The sequence below is a fragment of the Mytilus californianus genome, unplaced genomic scaffold, assembly GCF_021869535.1.
Source record: "Mytilus californianus isolate M0D057914Y unplaced genomic scaffold, xbMytCali1.0.p SCAF_5, whole genome shotgun sequence".
Taxonomy (NCBI): Eukaryota; Metazoa; Mollusca; class Bivalvia; order Mytilida; family Mytilidae; genus Mytilus; species Mytilus californianus.
This window is the reverse complement of record NW_026262701.1, coordinates 116,302,787-116,323,397: the sequence shown is the minus strand read 5'-3', so window position 1 is coordinate 116,323,397 and position 20,611 is coordinate 116,302,787. Positions and strand designations below refer to the sequence as shown.

Sequence of the window (20,611 nt, the reverse complement as noted above, 5' to 3'; positions counted from 1 at the left end):
AATATTTTTTAAATCAAAATGAAGAAATTATTTACCATAAAATTCACAAAATCATATTTGATCATATGTAGAAAGAAACAATACTTGCAATACGGTGACCTATAGATGTTAATTTCTGTGTCATTTGGTCTCTTGTAGAGAGTTGTCTCATTGGCAATCATACATCATCTTCTTTTTTTTATTGATTGCATTTGAATAATCTTTTTTCAACTTAAACAACCAGGATACAAATCCAATGAGTGTACATTGACAGGCCTATCAGACGGTGCCTCATGTGCAGAGTCTGATGAGACTTTGGCATTGATGAAAACTAGAACCTAAGCCCTGTAACATGACTAGATTCAGTTGTTCTCGACTCATATTTTTGAAAAGTATTTCAAAAGATATAAATCAAATTCTGTTCTATTGTTTTAATTCATTTTGTTCCTTGGATCAACTTATAAGGCAAAAAAGGTTATTATTAAGATTTGTTTTGGACAAGTTACAATTTCATTCGGACAAGTAAGTTTTGGGTTGTTCTTGTCCTACTGGACAAGTTGAAAAAAAAGTTATTGTAGAGGCCTGATCAATAACAATTACTGTATGTTATCATGATTGTACAATATCAAAAGGAATTAAAAATTATAACATTTTTAGCAATTTTTGTAATGATTTTTCTAATACAAACTGTTAACCATCCATTATAGTAACAAGAAAATTTTGCATTACCAAAAATTTTCAATAGAAGCAAAAATGTAGGCTGAATATCAAGAGATGTGTTTTCTGTAAAATTATCTGATATTTATAGTGCAACCCCACAGAAACTACCAATAAAAATTTATATGAAATTCCTACAGACCACTTGCTAATTTTTTCCTGGAACAGCTCTATTTCCAATTTTATTGTAAGTGATATTTTGCCAAAACACATTTTAAATTACACAATTCAATGCACTCCTTTAGCAACAACAATAATCACAAATTAAAATAAATAAGTGCAATGACAAACGATGGTAAATGAACTGACTGGGCATTATCTGAATCAGGTAAACTGGTTCCCCACCCCTGTAAATACTTACAGGAAGCAGTTATTACGGAACTTGTTATAACTGGCTAAAGTAATCAAACCTCCCCAGCAAGGTGACAGAGAGAAAAATATCTGTACAGCTGCATCAGCCCATACCTGTTAATAATATCCAATCAGATCAGTTCTTATATAACATCATATCAGATCAACCCATACCTGTTTATAATATCCAATCAGATCAGTTCTTATGTAACATCATATCAGATCAGCCTCTATCATATAGATAACATTTTTCCATAAATTTCACAAGAGTGCACAAGATGAGATGTACTGCCTGCTTTACTTTTCTTGATTAAATTTTATGTAGAAATTCTTTAAATCAAGGTATAGGGTGAGAAATAAAATATTAATCTGAACAGTTCAATGACTTACGTCAAGGTTATGACAATGACTGACTGATAAAGTCATCATGAATGGTTTTGTCATCCTATATAAATATGGGAAAAGATGTATTAGTTTTCTGAAAATGATTGATTGCACTGCCCCCCCCCCCCCCTCCCCTGAAAAGTATTATCTATGTCTCCCCCTACCCTGACTCTGGTTCAGGGTCAGACAAAAATTATTATCAATTTACAGCCTAATACATCTAGAATTATTACTGGTCACCATTAGTGTCAAAGTAGAATTCAAATGCAATCTCTTGTAACTATATATACACTGTATAAATGAACTAAACAAACATTCAAGGTACACTTCACATGCATGACCCCTCAAAATATTTGATCATATTAGAATAGAAAATGGAAACAGGGAATGTAGAAAGAGCAGAAAGCAGCCTTATGCCACAATAGGTCTTCAACACAGCGAGAAAATCCCACACCCTGAGGCAGACTTCAGCTGGCTCCTTAACAATAATGTACACTACTTCAGCGAAATGGACGCCACACTATGTTATTGAAAATGTTAGCAATTGTAGTATTTCAAGATTGAGACGTGTAGATACCCTTTGAACAAACTTGGTATTATCTATTTTTCCGTTTCTGAGCTTCATTTTGTTATCCTTATTTCCTATGGAAAGGAGCAAAGACTGGTGTCCAGAACATGAACCCGTATACAGGAATCTACTTATCTTTAAAAAACAAATACTGAATTTATGCTGGCAATATGAGAGTTATTTCAGAAAAAATATCTTTCAATTCCAAAATTTTTGCAACTTTTTCTTAAGAGAGTATCATATTCTATATATAAATATAATTATTTAATAGAAATAAACCATTCACAGCCTTTCAGCTTTATCTAAATACATATAAGAAAGATCTGTAAACTTTTAACATTTAAAAAAACAAAATTAAAACAAAATTTCATGCGTCTGAAGCGCTTTTCTAGATTTACATTCATCAGGAACGTTCAAAGCCAAAAGTTTGAAAACCAAGGATGTATAAGAACCAAATCAAGTGAAGAGCTATATGACCAAAAAGGGACCTTAAACAAGAATGTGTCCATAGTACACGGATGCCCCACTCGCACAATCATTTTCTATGTTCAGTGGACCATGAAATTGGGGTCATAACTCTAATTTGACATTAAAATTAGAAAGATCATATCATAGGGAACATGTGTACTAAGTTTCAAGTTGATTGGACTTCAACTTCATCAAAAACTACCTTGACCAAAACCTTAACCTGAAGCGGGACAAACAGATGGACAGACAAACGAACAAACTGAGGCACAGACCAGAAAACATAATGCCCCTACTACTATAATAGGTGAGGCATAAAGATAGCCAAATCCATCTAAGGTAAACTTTCCCTGAGTACTAAAGTACTCATTACCAATTAACATCAGTAATTACCTTCTTTTCTATTGAGCTCAATAACAATCTTACAATTTTGTTTGAACTTATTAAATTATCAAAAACAATTTCTTCTTCAAACAAGAGGAAGATAAATTGATATATAATTACAAAACAATAACAATAGTGGGTTCTATTTTTATTGATACAGATAGATTGCTTACCTGAGCTTTACTTAGCTGACTCCACTGTGGAGTTAAGAAATATACAATACCATCCACAGATCCTTCTAATGTTAATCCACGAACCAATAAAATCATCAGTACAACATATGGGAAAAATGCTGTGAAATATACTGCCTGAAAACACAATACAAATCATACCATTAAAAGTCCAATTAATAACATTGTTTTTTCATCATATTTATAGATAACATTTGTATGAATTTGTAACAGTAAAGTCCATCATGGTTTAATAATATGTCTTGTCTTTAATTGGTCAGATATGTAAGTAACTTAAGTTGCCTGTTCAATTATTACATTCCATAAAGCTAAGGGGAACCATATCATTTCAAATGTTTTTCTTCTCATTATAAGTTTGTTCTTGTTTTCTTCCACAAGTCTGTCAAATATTCCACGATGACCATAGTTTCTTCAAATTTTTCATTTTTTTTTCTTTTAACTTAAAATCTACGCTATCAAAATTCAAGCACAAATGGCTTTTGACATTTCACCTACTTTCCCAGAGCTTTTTATGCCCTTTGCTAGACATAATCCAACTAGTACCCAGGCTAAAGCTAGACATCCAACAAGCTCCCATCGTATCGTTCCCATTTCATGAACTCCATCAGTTATTCCTAATACATGTTCACTTTAAAACAAAGATACTATTAGTAAAAATTACTAGAGATTTTATATACAAATAAAATAATCATTTTAGCAAATTTTGGAATCCTTTGTATAAGATGAACCATGAAATTTTAAAGTGTTAAACAAAATATAAAGTCTCCATGTAAATATTAATTGTCCAAAAACCACTAAAACTTGGCATGCTTGATACCCTTGGAAACAAATGAAGCCACAGTACATTAAAATCTTATAATTATTACAGTCCATTATTTTGCACTAATCTCCTTGATTTGATTTTGACCTAATGAAGGGCAAGAAAGAATAGTGCAATCAGCCAGAACACAACCAGTTTAACAATGAACCAATACAGTGCAATCAGTCAGAACACAACCAGTAAAACAAGGAACCAGAACATTGCAATCAGTCTGGACACAACCAGTAAAACAAGGAACCAAAACATTGCAATCAGTCTGGACACAACCAGTAAAACAAGGAACCAAAACATTGCAATCAGTCTGGACACAACCAGTAAAACAAGGAACCAGAACATTGCCAGGACACAACCAGTTTAACAATGAACCAATACAGTGCAATCATTCAGGATACAACCAGTAAAACAAGGAACCAGAACATTGCCAGGACACAACCAGTTTACAATGAACCAATACAGTGCAATCAGTCAGGATACAACCAGTAAAACAAGGAACCAGAACATTGCCAGGATACAACCAGTAAAACAAGGAACCATAACAGTGCCAAGAAACAACCAGTATAACAATTATAGAACCTTTGTAAGCATGCTCACATACCCCACACCCACACAATAATACTGGGCAAACAAAATCTCACCAGATTTCTAAGTTCAATGAATCACACTTCCTACAAAAGTCAACTGATGAAAATTTCTTGTGGATATATGCATGCACATCTACATATTATGTCCTCATTAACAAAAAAGTATCATGAAATTCTGTTGTGTGGTTTCAGAGGAGTTACACTAACAAACGTTTGCAGAAGAAAATTTAGTTTAAATTCTAAGTTCAAAGGGGCATATGTTCTAGAAAAAAAAACTGAATCATAATTTCCTGTTGATATGCACATCTACTAAGTTTCATAAAATTCTATTGTGAAATATCAGAGTAGTTGCAATGACAAACTGTTGCAGTAGTAAAGTTAGGCCAAAATTCTTAGTTCAAAGGGGCATAAGTCCTAGAAAAATAATTGAATCATAATTTCTTGTTGATATGCACAAAGTATGTCCTTCTTACCTACAAAGTTTCATGAAACTCTGTTGTGTGATTTCAGAGAACTTGCAATGACAACAACAGCACTGATGGACAGAAGGATCGACGCGTCAAAAACATTATACCCTGCGCAACTTTGTTGGGTATAATAAACCAGGAGAGAGAAATCAGCCAAGACAAAACCAGTATAACGATGAACCAGATGAGAGCAATCAGCGAGGACAAAACCAGTATAACCGGGAAACAGAACAGTGCCAGGACACAGCCAGTATAATCAAAGCACTGTAAGCGCTGTAGGCAGTTAACCAAAAACCAAGGCAAACATAATTATGAAAACTGTGGCTATGTTGCTTCATTTTTTTTAAGATTTAAAAGAACAAACATTAAACATTCATATATTGTGCATTTATGTTCATTTAATGAATTAATTATTAAGGCAAATAATTCATATTTTATCAAGGTTTTCAAAAGCAACGCATATATCAAGTATATTTTTAATGGTCATGTGTCTGCAGTGGTACAAGTTCGAAATGATTGCAGTTGTTCTAGTTGATAGTTAACGTTGGTATTAGTTGACTGTTAGTAGTTCAAGTTGACTTAGTACGAGCTTGTAATAGTATGCATGGACTTGCTTCCCTGGAAAGAAAACTGAGTTTGTGTTCTACAGTGCAAAAGTTATGAGACACAAATCAGACAAATGTTTACTACTACGGGGATCAAAGGTGAGGTCTGACTGACCTGCCCATAGTAAATGTAAATGACCCCCGCCTTCACCCCAAGTCCATGATGTCTAAGTTTGGAATAAAATGACAGGTGATTATAATAAAGTTGGTCAAACACTCTTGGGCTTGAAAGATATGTTTTCTTTAAAATGAGCCATATTAAAATGAAATTTTTTATAGAACCAGAAATTATTCAAAATATAATTAAGGTAAATTCTTTAAACCTGCTCATTTTTTGCGTCAATAAAATTTTATAATAAACAAGAAATAATTGTAACAGAATGCTGTTACGAAGTCTCCCAAACAAAGCTGCCATAATTATTCATTCCCATGGTCGCCTGACATTGGGCAAAGTCTAGTACACATTGATTAGGTCTAGTAAAGTGATATGCATATGTGATGCCTATGAGATTGACCTTGTATGTCATTCAAATCTGTTTGAAATGACGAACAGGAATGAATATGGTTTAGGAGTTGGTATCTCAAACTTTTACAAGTTCTTAAAACACACACAAGAGGGGATGGGGTGACCTTAGAGACTAACCCTATGTTTCATTTGATTTTTTATGTTGTCCCATACATGAATATATATATGGTTTAGGGGTGGGGATCTCGTCCGTTATCAAGTTTTCAAACAGGAGGGGGTGGGGTGACCCCAGTGACTTCCCCTATTTTTCATTTGATTTGTTATATTGCCAAATACATGAGTATATATGGTTTAGGGGTGGGGATCTCATCTGTTTCCAAGTTATCAAACAGGAGGGGGTAGGGTGAACCTTAGGACTCTCCCTATATTTCATTTGATAAGTTCTGCTGTCCCATACATGAATATATATGGTTTAATTAAGAGGTCGGGATCTCGACTGTTTCCAAGTTCTCAAACAGGAGGGGTCGGGTGACTGCAGGGACTCCCCTATATTTCATTTGATTTGTTATATAGTCCCATACATGAGTATATATGGTTTCGGGGTGAGGATCTCGACCGTTTCCAAGTTCTCAAACAGGATGGTTTACAGTGACCATAGGAGCTGCCCCTATATTTCATTTGATTTGTTATATTGTCCCATACATGAATATATATGGTTTAGGGTGGGGATCTCGACCGTTTTCAAATTCTCAAACAGGAAGGGGTAGAGTGGCCCCAAGCACTCAACCTATATTTCATATGATTTGTTATATTGTCCCATACATCAATATATATGGTTAAGGGGTGGATCTCGACCGTTTCCAAGTTCTCAAACAGGAGGGGTGGGGTGACCCCCAAGGACTCCCCCTATATTTCATTTCATTTGTTATATTGTCACATACATGAATATGTATGGTTTATGGGATCATTATTTTTTTGTATGCTCCAATGAACAAATTATGTCTTTAAGAGAAAGATATATACCTACATATTACACACAAAATCCTTCCCAATTGAAACTTACTGGTCTATTATCACACTGTAACGTGCCACTGCTAACAAAAGTGTGCATGTTTCTAAGACATATTGAAAAAATATTTTCATAATACAAAGCATGTTACAATAACTTCATATCCACGTTGCAATTAAGAATTTTGCAAACAAATCAACCAACTATGGTTTATTTCAATTTTATTGTATGATATCACTTATTTATTTGTTGTGTGTCTTGCTTGTAAATGTATAAGTATATATGTAATTGTTAATGTATAATTGTTATCCTCTTGTAGCACCATACGTGTGCTTAAGTTTAAATAAATTGTCTTGTCTTGTCTTGTCTTGGGATCTTGACCGTTTCCAAATTCTCAAACAGGAGGGGTGGGGTGACCGCAGGGACTCCCTCTATATTTCATTTGATTTATTATATTGTCCCATACATGAATATATTTGGTTATGGGGTGGGGATCTCGACCATTTCAAAGTTCCAAAACAGGAGGGTTGGGGTGACCCCAGGGACTCCCCTGTATTTCATTTGATTAGTTATATTGTCCCATACATGAATATATATGGTTTAGGGGTGGGGATCTCGACTGTTTCCAAGTTCTCAAACAGGAGGGGTGGAGTAACCCTAGGGACTTCCCCCTATATTTCATTTGATTAGTTATATAGTCCCATACATGAATATATATGGTTTAGGGGTGGGGATCTCATCCGTTTCAAAGTTATCAAACAGGAGGGGGTAGAGTGACCCAAAGGATTCCACCTATATATCATATGAATTGCTTACATTCAGGTATCATATAATCTAGTTGCACTATTTGCGAAAACAAAGTAAGAAACTTCCAGCTATGTTAACTGACCCTTCAAAATTGAGAAAAAAATTGCAGTAATATGTTTATACTTTAAAAGCATCTTACATGCATTATCAACATTTATCACTGATAAAGAAGATTTATACTGTCACCAGGAACATATATATTGTTAGATATACTGTTCCCAGCTGTCACATTGTATTGGATTTTGACATTAAAATTTGTCAAAAAGTAATTTTGAGTTTCTGTATCAAATATTTTTTGCTTTTTCTTTCTTTTACATATATCTTTTGGTTTCCATTTCTAGTGTTTATATTTATTTACCATGCATAGATGTATTTTGTCACCTGCCTGAAATTTTATTTGTAGTTGATCTCCAAAACCCGGAATTACCCTTATCCGCTTCCGGAATCGGACCCGATATTGTAATTGTCTACACGGCATCCATTGTTTTTCAATGTTGTTTTTGTCAGTCAGATACGATTTTACTCGAATTTACACATTACTTGTAGGCGATTATCTGCATAAAGCTAGCGGTTGAACAAAATGAACATCGCTGTCATGAATAATAAAGATGAAAATACGTTTTGAGATCGTTTATTTAGAGACTTTGGTAAAAAGGTTTGCAAAGTTATTTTTAATTTTCTTTCAAGTGAAAGGTCCGTCGGGCGTAGCTAGTAACCAAGTCGAGAGTCCGATTGCAAAAGTGGAAGGTCGCGGACCTCGGACCACCGCTAATTTGAACCCCTGCCTCCAAATTGAAAAGATACGAAAATTTCGTCTTCTAATTTGAAATTGCCGCCAACAGCATGAACAGTGGAACTTATTAATAGACTACTGACGTAGTTGTAACACGTATTGACGACAAACAATATTCCTACGACTTTTGCCATTTGGGAAATCTAAACTACTTGTCTTTAAAGATTTTCGGCGATTAAATATTTCATACAATTGTTCTTTGACATCTTTGCCAAAAGCACAGGGGATAATAAACTACATAAGGATTCCTAATGTGCTCTACTTCCTATGTGCAACTTCAAAACTTTTGGGTGGTTCGACGATCATTTAAGGTTTTTTCTGGTCATATTTTTGTAATCCAGAATTAAAAGTATGAAAAAACTATTCAATTAGTTATAAATAACATTATATCCAGCTAGATAATAACAATGGCACGTATTTCAGCATTTATTGGGTAGAACACAAATCTAGGGTGCTCGCATAAGGCAGCTTAACTGCCTAAAAATGAACCAAAAGAGATCAATCAGCCAGGACACAACCAGTCCTCATCATGAAAAGAATTCATCAGTTCTAGGAACTTTTTAGAACTTTGAGGAAATATATTTTGCTCAATAAGGAGGCCTCATTGTGACTTTGAGATGAAGAACAGCAATTTAAGCAATGTTTCTGTGCTTTTGGTTTACCTGTGCTTTAGACGTATACTCTAGCTCATATGGTTACAGTTATGATGCATTTGATCTTGAAAATATTTCACTAATTTGTGCTACTTTTTTGTTATTTGTGCATTGAAATTGTAAGACAGTCAACCAGAATAAATAACCATATTCAAACCTAAATTCCTGGCAAATTATCTGACATAAATCTTAATGTTCCCTTGCTTATAGAAATGTTTACACTATTCCTAATATTTACAGTGAAAATGATTGTTTAATTTAATCTGAAATTGCCAGTTGTAAAATTGGTTAATATTACAAGAAGCTGTGTTCTTTAATGCTTAGATGTAGCATGCTAGGCATGCTAGCAAAAAATTTAATCCTGTGCTAAGGGCCATCTTGAACTTGCAATGTTGTGAGAGTTTTTGCTTGATGCTGAAGGGCTCACTGTGATTTAGCGAGGAAGCACTCCTCATTTTCTTTTGTTTTTTATCATGTGCGCTTAGTGATTTTGTGTAATGAATAAATATTAATACACCACATTTTTTCCTTTTCATTATCTACTAACCATCCTGTGGGTATTTTTCAATGCTGAACTATTGACTACATTTTAAATTAAATATCCAACAAATCTCAGTACTCACTGGAAGAATTCGTCACTAGGTGATTTAATATTTGATGTAAAGTTAGAACAGTTTGGTGATATAGCTAGTCTGTATGTCTCGTTCAGTGCTGACATGTTGGCTATACATCCTCCATTACACCATTCACCTCCGACCTTGGTACACGCTTTTATTTCGTGTAGTTCTCCATCATTACAAACTAGAAGTAAAATTCAACAACATAATTTTTTACCCCCAGTGTAAAATAAGTATTTAATACCTCTTGTTAAAGTAAAGAAGAACTTTTTAAATTATCTAATCAGAATAAGGCAAAAAGTATAACAAAAGTACCAAACTATAAGTTAAATCCCAAAAGAGGAAGTCCAAAAAAAACCTGATAAAATCAAACTTTATCAGTCAAAGGAATGAGTGAAAAACAACTGTCATATTCCTTGACTTGGTACAGACATTTTCCAAAGAAAATGATGGGTTAAGTCTGGTTTCATATCAAGCTAAACCTCCCACTTGTATGACAGCTGTTTATAGATCATTTATACTGACAAAATTGGGTGAGCAAACCAAACAGACATAATAGGTTAATGTGACAATAATTGGGATACAGCAGCCAAAATTGTAGTATAAAAGTACATCAAACATACAACACAACTGACCATTCAAAAATTCAAACAAACATACAAATAAATACAACAAAGATGTCAACAAAAAAGTTTTTGTAGTTGATGATAGATTGACAAAGACGCTGATAAAAAAAGATTTTCTAGTTGATAGTACATACCATATAAAGTATACACTTTCTCAAGTACAAATTAAAAAAATATAAACACATGAGTAAATAAAATGGAAACAGCACTGTCAAAACTGCTTGCGTTTGAATCGCACCTCAGGACCTACCTGCACTAGGAACAACCAAAGTAAAAAAAAACCTGATAGCAGGATGCATAAATACTGAGTCACGTCAAAAGTCATAAGACCAAAAGAATTGACTTAGGTACCAAGTTTATTGTCTGATCCAAACAAAATCTTACATTTTAAAAACACCTTCCGCACATTATTTGTAACGAGTGTACGTCCTTGTCATTATTTGCAATTTAAAAACATTTATTCCCAAGAAGCATCATTATCTGATACGTCATCAACAGTAGATTACCTCAAAATACAAACATTTTCTGTCATATTTTATTTCAATAGCTCAAGTGATTTCTTGTAAATATTCACTGAAAAAAATGCTCAAGTGATTTCTTGTACATATTCATTGAAAAAACTGCTCAAGTGATTTCTTGTACATATTCATTGAAAAAACTGCTCAAGTGATTTCTTGTACATATTCATTGAAAAAACTGCTCAAGTGATTTCTTGTACATATTCATTGAAAAAACTGCTCAAGTGATTTCTTGTACATATTCATTGAAAAAACTGCTCAAGTGATTTCTTGTAAATATTCACTGAAAAAACTGCTCAAGTGATTTTAAATATTCATTGAAAAAACTACTCAAGTGATTTCTTGTACATATTCATCGAAAAAACTGCTAAAGTGATTTCTTGTACATATTCATTGAAAAAACTGCTCAAGTGATTTCTTGTAAATATTCATTGAAAAAAATGGTTTTAAAGAATTAATACTTAAGTACCACTTTGCCATTTTTTTTTTTATTTTAGCCTAGATTGCCGTAAAAACTAACTTAACCACTGGCAGAAATGTTGGTTGAGCATTATCAAAAAATATCCAGTACTTGATTTATGCCTTAGAAGAAACAATTCAGTGACTCATCATTTCGTATGAAGACTTTTGTTGTATGATAGAGGTGACAATAAATCAGAGGAATTTAAATATATATATATAGAACATGTATGTAGAAAGTATATATAACTTATGTCAAATTGTTAAAATGCTAAATTTAAAACTAGGTCTCAGGTGAGCTAAAATAGGAATACTTCTATTCTATCCATGTTTCAATGCAATGATACAGTCTTTAATGTTTGAATAAATTGCAACAGGCCTTAACCAAAAACAAAAACTTAATTAGTATCATAACATTTGTTTACAAACCTTCAGTACTCCAATCTCCACAAGCACTCCATGGTAGAATTTTGGCAAACGAAGCAAACAAAAAATACAATGTGTAGGCTATAATCATGTTGTAATATACTGATATCAGAACTGACACAACGAACATGGCCCAGCCAACTCCTGAAATAATATATAGAGAAAATATTTCATTTCATTTAGAGTATTATAATCTCCATTCTAGAAGAAACACTTTACTTTTTTTTTAATTAATCATATGGACCAACCTATATGGAGTTATTGATGTGATATTAGGTGAAGCCTCTGGTTGCTGGTTTTTCTCACTGTGTTGAAGACCCATTGGTGGCCTTGGGCTGTTTTCTGCTCTTTGGTCGGGTTGTTGTCTCTTTGACACATTAATGAAATTTTACTCACATCTATTTAAGAGTTTCTTTTGGATTTATAAGCAAAGTTAAGTGTATGGCTATTACATTATATTTTTATACCATGGGTTCTTTGAAGTAACTCTACATTTTATAAAAAATACACTGATTATGAAGTTAAAAACTGTTGATGGTGCATCATGTCAAGTACTGTGTCCTAGGGGATAACTTAGATCTATACTTTTAATATAACTACAAGAAGTTGTCAAAGTTTTCATTTATACCTTTCTTCTCAAGAATATCATTTTAATATCATATAAAAGAATTTATAAACAAAAAATTAAACAATAAAGTCAAGCTGTAAATATTGGGCTTCCAACAGTACAGGTGACATAAGCAAGTTTTCAATCATATAAAACACATACAGAAACAGGTAAACACTAATGTTGTATAAACAAACAAAAGTGATGTATTGTTTTAACATGACAAATAGGTGACATAATATATCATTTATATAAAAATATTTACATGTTAATTGTAACAAAGCATAACCTTTGGCCTTTAAAAAAAACCAAATCATTAATAAAAACTGTTTCCTGTGAATACAACTATTTCAAGTCTTTAACAAATCATTCAACTTGACATGCAACAATGCTTCACTTGATTTTGGTCAATATTATCACAAATTGTTATTCAGTCTACTCAAATAACAAACAAGAGGCTCATCTGGTAAAAATATTTGATGTTTAGTTATACCTTTATTTCAATCAGTTATGTTCACTTATTGTAAATCTTATTTGGTGATATTTTTGTAGATCTTGTTTGAATATCACTTCTACTGATTACAGATTATACCTATCTATTAGTTTTTGTGATAATTGGCAAAATTCAAAATCTGTCTGCATGTTGTGATTCTTAGCATGTATAAGATAAGATAAGCAAAATTATAGGATTGGTACCAAGACATATACATAAACATACAAACATATATCTGACCACATTTATAAACATTGTATATATATATTTGTATATCCCCTCCATTGTTAAAAGAAAATATTGTTACAATAATAAATGTATATAATCTGCTGAGGTGGTGGTACCACAAAGTTATTTAGTATATGAGTTTCATAAAATTTGGATGAGACAAACTTAAGTTAGCGTGCAGAAACGAAAAAAAATTGCAATTTTCCAAGTACTAAAAGTCATAACTCTAGAACAGTATGTGACTCGCTGCCTAAATTTGAACTGTCTGTGAGTTTTGGTTCTTAGCATTGTGTATGAGTTTCATAAATTTTGAATAAGGAAAACTTAAGTTAGATTGTGGAAACAAATATAGGGCAGACCAAAGGATTGTCAAGGGCAAAACTTAATGCCCCCTCTGCGGGGGACATAAAAGATAAAAAAACATCTAAAGGGGAAATAACTCCTATAAGAAGTTGGCTGACAATTATAGCCATGTTAACTTATTCTTGGATCTTATTGTAATGAATATTTTTGCTAACTATCGTTTCTCTCTATCTTTATATAATTTCTGCAAAAAAAGTAAAAATGGGTAAAACCATCTTTTATGGGAAATTACTCCTCTAAGGGGTCAATTGACGAGTTCGATCATATTGACTTATTTTAAGTGGATTTTATTTTGCTCAACATTTTTGTTTTTATAGTAACTCTCTTTGTATTAAAATTTCTGCAAAAAAAATTCCTTAAATGGGTAAACATGGTTATTCAGGGGGAATTTAATCCTAAAAGGAGTAAATGCACAATTTTCAGCAATGTTGACTTATTTGTATCTTCAAAATTGGATAAAAGTTGTCTTTCAAGGGCAATAACTTCAATTGAAATGTTGACTTATTTCATTTTGTATATGTAGATCTTATTTTGCTGACCATTTTTGCTATGTACAGTTTCTATCTATATATCTATTATGGTTTCTGCAAAATTGGGTAAAAATCCTCTATTAAAGTTTTTTAGGATAATGAACGCCGACCTTGAAATTTGCTAAATATTGACTTTTTAGGGTCAATATCTACACAATGGTTTGTGTGCTTTTTCTGAAAATTCCTCAATAGATAGATCATGACCTGCATATCATTTCTACCTGTGTCATCTTTGCTCTTATGTTAAAATTGGTTTTTGAGATATAAGCCAAAAACTGTGAAATATGCTTAAATTCTCAATTTTATTAAAATTTACATTTCAAGGGCAATAACTTCAATTATATTTAGCAACAGCACATGTCATAAGGAACATTCAGGTAAAGTTTGGTTAAATTTAGCCAAGTACAGGGGTTAAATTTTTTGTTTACAGCTCACTTGAGCAAGGATTTATTGGTAGCAGGATTCTACTAGCCCTGTTGGGAGAATTGCTAGCCCAGCAAAACAGACTTTTTATTAGCTCAGATAAAAATTGTGAGGAAGGGATTTTCCACTTTCTTTTTTGGTAACGCCAAGAAATTTTTTCACTAGTCCGTCAGGCATATTGCCTTACAAGTTTTGATTGCCTGAGGCATAAATTTCTAGTCCCATGCTTCAAGTTAGTGGATTTTTTAAACCCTGAAGTAGTTTCAGAGGAGAAAATAATTCACAAAGTTTAAGACAGACGGACCACAATTGATGGCAAAATCATACATGACCTTTAGGCCAGGTGAGCTAAAAATTCTAGCAACAGACAAATATTGGGATGCATTCTTTAACATCATGAACATATTTAAAACGTACAAATTTGGTGAAAAAAGATGTTGCAAGAATTTCTGTTAAAAAGAAGAAAGGTTTATCAAATCAAATAAGTATCCAGCACCCACATTTAACCAACAATCACCTTACTATAATATTACCAATATTTGTACTAAGTACAAATTAATACACCAAGGGTCACAACATATGTACCTTGAAATATTGGTGATGCTTTCCATAAGGTTACAATTCCTGAACTGCAGTACTGGCCTAAAGACAGCTCCATAAAGACCAGTGGTATACCAGTGATAAATAACATCAGAATAAAAGGTATTAAGAAAGCTCCTGAAAACAAAACATAAATTATACATGTATTTTACCCTGTCCTCTGAGAATCTACACAAAAAGAATATATAATTATAATGAATTTGGCAACCACAACTGGTGTCATATTTTAATGGAATCTTATGAGAATTTGGTGCTGATGGCAGGTCATTGTTATCAGTAGATTCAGTTAAATTTATTTACAACTTTTCTTCAAACTTCGGACAATTAAGAGCTTGACATATATATATATAAATTGTATACCAGTAGATGCCCATTTATTGTTGAAGATTGTATGTTTCTCTCTGAATATCTTCTTGCAATTTGTGTTATTGAGTTGCCTCATTGACATTTACCCAACATTATACCTCATTGACATTTACCCCACATTATGCCTCTTTGACATCTACCCCACATTATGCCTCATTGACATTTTCCCCACATTATGCCTCATAGACATTTACCCCACATTATGCTTCATTGACATTTACCCCACATTATGCCTCTGACATTTACCCCACATTATGCCTCATTGACATTTTCCCCACATTATGCCTCATTGACATTTACCCCACATTATGCCTCATTGACATTTACCCCACATTATGTCTCATTGACATTTACCGCACATTGTCATTATGCCTCATTGACATTTTCCCCACATTATGCCTCATTGACATTTTCCCCACATTATGCCTTATTGACATTTACCCCACATTATGTCTCATTGACATTTACCGCACATAAGTCATTATGCCTCATTGACATTTACCTGACATTATGCCTCATTGACATTTACCCCACATTATGTCTCATTGACATTTACCCCACATTATGCCTCATTGACATTTTCCACACATTAAGCCTCATTGACATTTACCACCACATTATGTCTCATTGACATTTACCGCACATAAGTCATTATGCCTCATTGACATTTACCTGACATTATGCCTCATTGACATTTACCCCACATTATGCCTCATTGACATTTCCCCCACATTATGCGTTATTGACATTTTCCCCATATTATGCCTCATTGACATTTACCCCACATTATGTCGCATTGACATTTTCCCCTACATTATGCCTCATTGACATTTTCCACCACATTATGCCTCATTGACATTTACCCCACATTATGCCTCATTGACATTTACCCCACATTATGCCTCATTGACATTTACCCCACATTATGCCTCATTGACATTAACCCCACATTATGTAGATAAGACAGGTTATAAGTAACACAATCTTAGTTAAGATGTCCATGGCCCATTAATAATGTCAATTTTGTAGAGAAATTTTTCACTCTGAATACAAACCGGCATGTGAATTTGAAGTTTCATCAAATTAAACGCTCATTAATATCAAATTATGGCACTAAATGTGAGCAGATCAAAAGCCCCATGAAATGTAATCCCTCATCCAAATTCCAAGATTGTCCAATTTATATTATATTCAGTCACGGAATCTATCATACTGTAAATTGATAAAAAGATATTATTTCTAAATAAAGCTGTATATCATACCTACATGTACATGAATCACCATTTCTTAATGGATATAAAATAAAATGATAGTTCCCTTTTCAGTAGGTATAAAATTTTAACATAACCATGATAAAACCTATCTAATAATATTTGTACTCAAAATGTCTGATTTAGAATACTTTCTGACTAGTACTGTTTTCAAACAAAAAAAGTGCAAAAATAACAATAAAATATGAATACAATGATTAAATAGAGAAAAATGAATTACCTGCACCATTTCTGTAGCAAACATAGGGAAACCTCCAAACATTACCAAGACCTACAGCATAACTAAGGCATGACAAAACAAATTCCATTTTATTTCCCCAATTTCCACGCTCAGGATTTTCATCTTCACTAGAATCAGAGCTGTTTGACATCATTGATTCTTTATCTATTAGTTTCAGCGGTGCTGAGCTGAGTAATTTTGGACTTCCAGGCATTGTTTGTGCAGCTTGAAACTGATGTTTTTATCCTAAAACAAGAGACATCCAACAAAACAGATAATTATAAAATGTGACATTGTGTCGACAACCAGTAATTAATCTGAGCCTTATACACCTATAACTTTTTTTACGGAGTTCAATGAGGGTATTCAACCTGTTCACAACAGCCCTATAAATTGTAGGTCAAACAAATGTTTTTACAGTATGACTAAAATACAGGCACACAGTGTTACAATGAGCTATAAGTATTTGACTTGAATTGACTATACATTGTACATGTACACCAAATGTCATAATGGCTATCTCCATATCAATTAAAGTCTATTTACTGAAAGCATCTTGACTTTCTTGTATTTCAATTTTAAAAAGTTTACAAGAAAAAATGTCTTTAATTCACCTAGAGGATTAACTCTTGTAATCATTTAAATAACATATTTTGAATAATATTAAATGCATGTTGTATTTAATCCTTTACTCTTATAACAATGTATAATGTAAACAGGAATTAATAAAATCTACTGTGTTACTACTACTACTGTTTCAATCAGTTTTAAGAACCAAATCAATACTTGATTTAACCATCTATATCCTAAAAACATGTATTTATAACAACTTAATCCAATAATGTTTAAGCTTAAGTTGAAGTACACAAAAAGGTTAAATTTTCGGCATCAGTTGAAAGACATTAAAACACAGAAAACATGTAGACTCAAAGCTGAAATGTTTTGTCTGCATATACGATAACTGATTATGATTTAATGTTATGTAGAAACTGAAAATCTTCAAAATCAGAAAACAGAAAGTAACATACATGATATTCATTAATGAACATTATAGCTGTTTCATGAAAAATAAGGTCAAGGTCTAATAAATTCTGTCAGATGGATGAGGTATACACCTTACAATCATTTTCTCATTTACCTATACACCCAGTAAAGATTATTTTAACTTAAAGGTATTTGGGAAATGAACATTTAGTAGCATGAACACTTAAAATCTACCAAAGAACCATGAAAGTGAGATCATGGTCAGCAAGTTAGATGAACCCTGTCAGACAGACATGTACACCTTACAATCATTCTATACACCCAATATAGTATATAAGCTACTTGGAATAGTACCAAAACTTTGCAAAAATTGTTAGGCAGATAAGTCTTGACAGCCTAATTTTAAGTTTCATAAGGTTAGCATTTTCATTTTTTTCAACTGTCTACTAATCATGCTAATACTACAAATGTATTTCATACTGGCAAAAAGGTCATGTTGGGAAGTTGGTCAAATCATAGGACACTGGTTTCCTGTAATATTTGTCATCTAAAATTTTTAATTTTAGAAGAAGTTGATTTTTTTTTTCGATGATAGTGTAGGTATACCACTTGGTTTTTGCCGAAGGTTGCAAGGGAAATAGCTGCAATGGATGGAGTTAAAACTATGGTAAGGCAAAAGCAAAATATAATGAGTTCAGGATTTCCAAACCAACCTTCAGTTAACCTCCCACTTTTACATTTTTATGAGGATTTCTTCTAAACCCTGCGACCAGTTACATATCAGCTGTTGTAACTGCAACTTATTTTAATCAAAATTCATCCTAGAATTGGTATTTTGTTCAGTGACAAATTGCATATGGTGAGCCAAGGTATATAATACTGGAACCAGACTCATTGAAAGCAAAATATTTTGGAATTCATGAAACACTGTTTTCGTGATTTCCATTAAAGAGTATTTTCTGGTGAAAAAATTCCAAAAGGGAACAGACTTTACTTTTGTGTAGTATAGATCTATACTATGTATAAGATACATGGGCAACTGGCCTTCTTCATTTTCTCGGTTGTCTTTCTCAACTACACGGTAGAAAAAAAACCCTTTCACATAGCATTTATAAGTAACTGATTTGTCATCAAATTGCAGTTGAATAGGTTTATATATTACAACAAAACAAAATGTTCCTAAGAACTAGAATTGCTTAACGTGTCAAAATATGCATTTTTGATATTTATTTTTACCTTAATTGAAACCAATTATGTTTTCTTATTTGTAAATTTTTCTTATACAGTGGCATTTGTGTAAATCTTTAACATGTATTGATGACAAATTTTACCGTCCACAGTTTCTACCTACATCATGTACATAACTAATATAGTTTTCAAGTTAAGGGCAATAAACCCTAAAACATGTATAAGGAGACCGACAATTTCTGCCTTGCTGATATTACTTGTAGAACTTATTTTGCTGATCAGTTTTGCAAACTTTAAAGTTTTCTTCTTTCTACTATACTTTTTGACAAAAATGCACAAAATCAGTGAAAATCATCATTCAGGGGCAATAACTCCTATGAGGAGTTGGTTGACATTGACTTATTTGTGGATTCACAAACAATTTATCTTGTGCTGAACATCTTTTCTTATTACAATCACATTGTACTCCAAATTGGGTTGTCTCATACATGTGACAGAGTTGTCAAATCACAACTGGAGATTTGGAAATTTTCAGCTGGAGTTTGGGCCTCATAACTGGAGATTTTTTATCGACATATTTATCGCTGTTTTCAGTGTTCATTTTAATGATAAAAAGCTACATATTTCCCCTTTTTTTAAGATAACAGTATTAATATTAATGTATTCATTCTGTATTGTAACCATGTACACTAAGCCATGCTATTTGTATGTGATTTTTTTCCTTCCTCATCTTTGTCATCATTAGTGTGTTTCTCAGTTCCATCATCCATATTTATGTGTTTTAAAGTGTTATTCCATTTTTCTAGCTAACTTTGATTTAGCCAGATTTAGCATATAAACATACACAGTCATTGACATTCTTATGGGGGTATTTAACGACCTTGACTGGCTATAAAGCCCTCGCATGGTCGGTCACAGTCATTATGATGATGATGGAAGTTTTTAACAACCTTGACTGGCTATACAGCCCTCACACGGTCGGCCCTGGCTTGCGCCTTTTTGGGCATTTAAATAACTTAATTTCTACCATAAGGTAATTGATATAAATTAGAATGACAAATAAGAAAAAAAACTATTATGAATACAAAGTAAAAGTAAGTAAAAATTTGAAGGATAGAATAACTAATAAATAAATAAATTGATGAATAAAAATAAATGATGAAAATAAAATAGAACTTATGTAAAATAAAAGAAAAAAATGAAAATTTTTATAGAAAACCAAAGAAAACAAAAATAAAAAGTAAATAGATAAAAAATAATTAAATGGAGCCACCAAAAGTAGGAACAGGAGGAAAGCTAGGCCAAGCAAACGGCAGTGAGCAGCAGCAACGTTGTCCTGGTACACCAGCAGCCAAGTAAACAGTGGATAAGTTTGATATGCCAAATTGTGTATGTGAATTTAGTTGCCAAATATTTTGTATAAACCGAAATAGGCCTAAATATGTGTATGTG

General features: G+C 32.7%; 1 protein-coding gene across 1 annotated transcript in view; it reads right to left on the bottom strand.

Moving 5' to 3' along the window:
* LOC127700741 (sodium- and chloride-dependent glycine transporter 1-like) overlaps nucleotides 1-20,611 on the bottom strand; it is a 41,852-nt gene that overhangs the window by 15,960 nt on the left and 5,281 nt on the right. The window contains exons 2-8 of the mRNA XM_052204389.1: nucleotides 16,988-17,233; nucleotides 15,116-15,247; nucleotides 11,890-12,030; nucleotides 9,864-10,041; nucleotides 3,535-3,667; nucleotides 3,022-3,156; nucleotides 1,058-1,161 (exon numbers count right to left, since the gene is read on the bottom strand). Of these exons, the coding sequence (XP_052060349.1) occupies nucleotides 1,058-1,161; nucleotides 3,022-3,156; nucleotides 3,535-3,667; nucleotides 9,864-10,041; nucleotides 11,890-12,030; nucleotides 15,116-15,247; nucleotides 16,988-17,201 (1,037 nt within the window). The 5' untranslated portion in view covers nucleotides 17,202-17,233. The remainder of the gene's footprint in view (nucleotides 1-1,057; nucleotides 1,162-3,021; nucleotides 3,157-3,534; nucleotides 3,668-9,863; nucleotides 10,042-11,889; nucleotides 12,031-15,115; nucleotides 15,248-16,987; nucleotides 17,234-20,611) is intronic.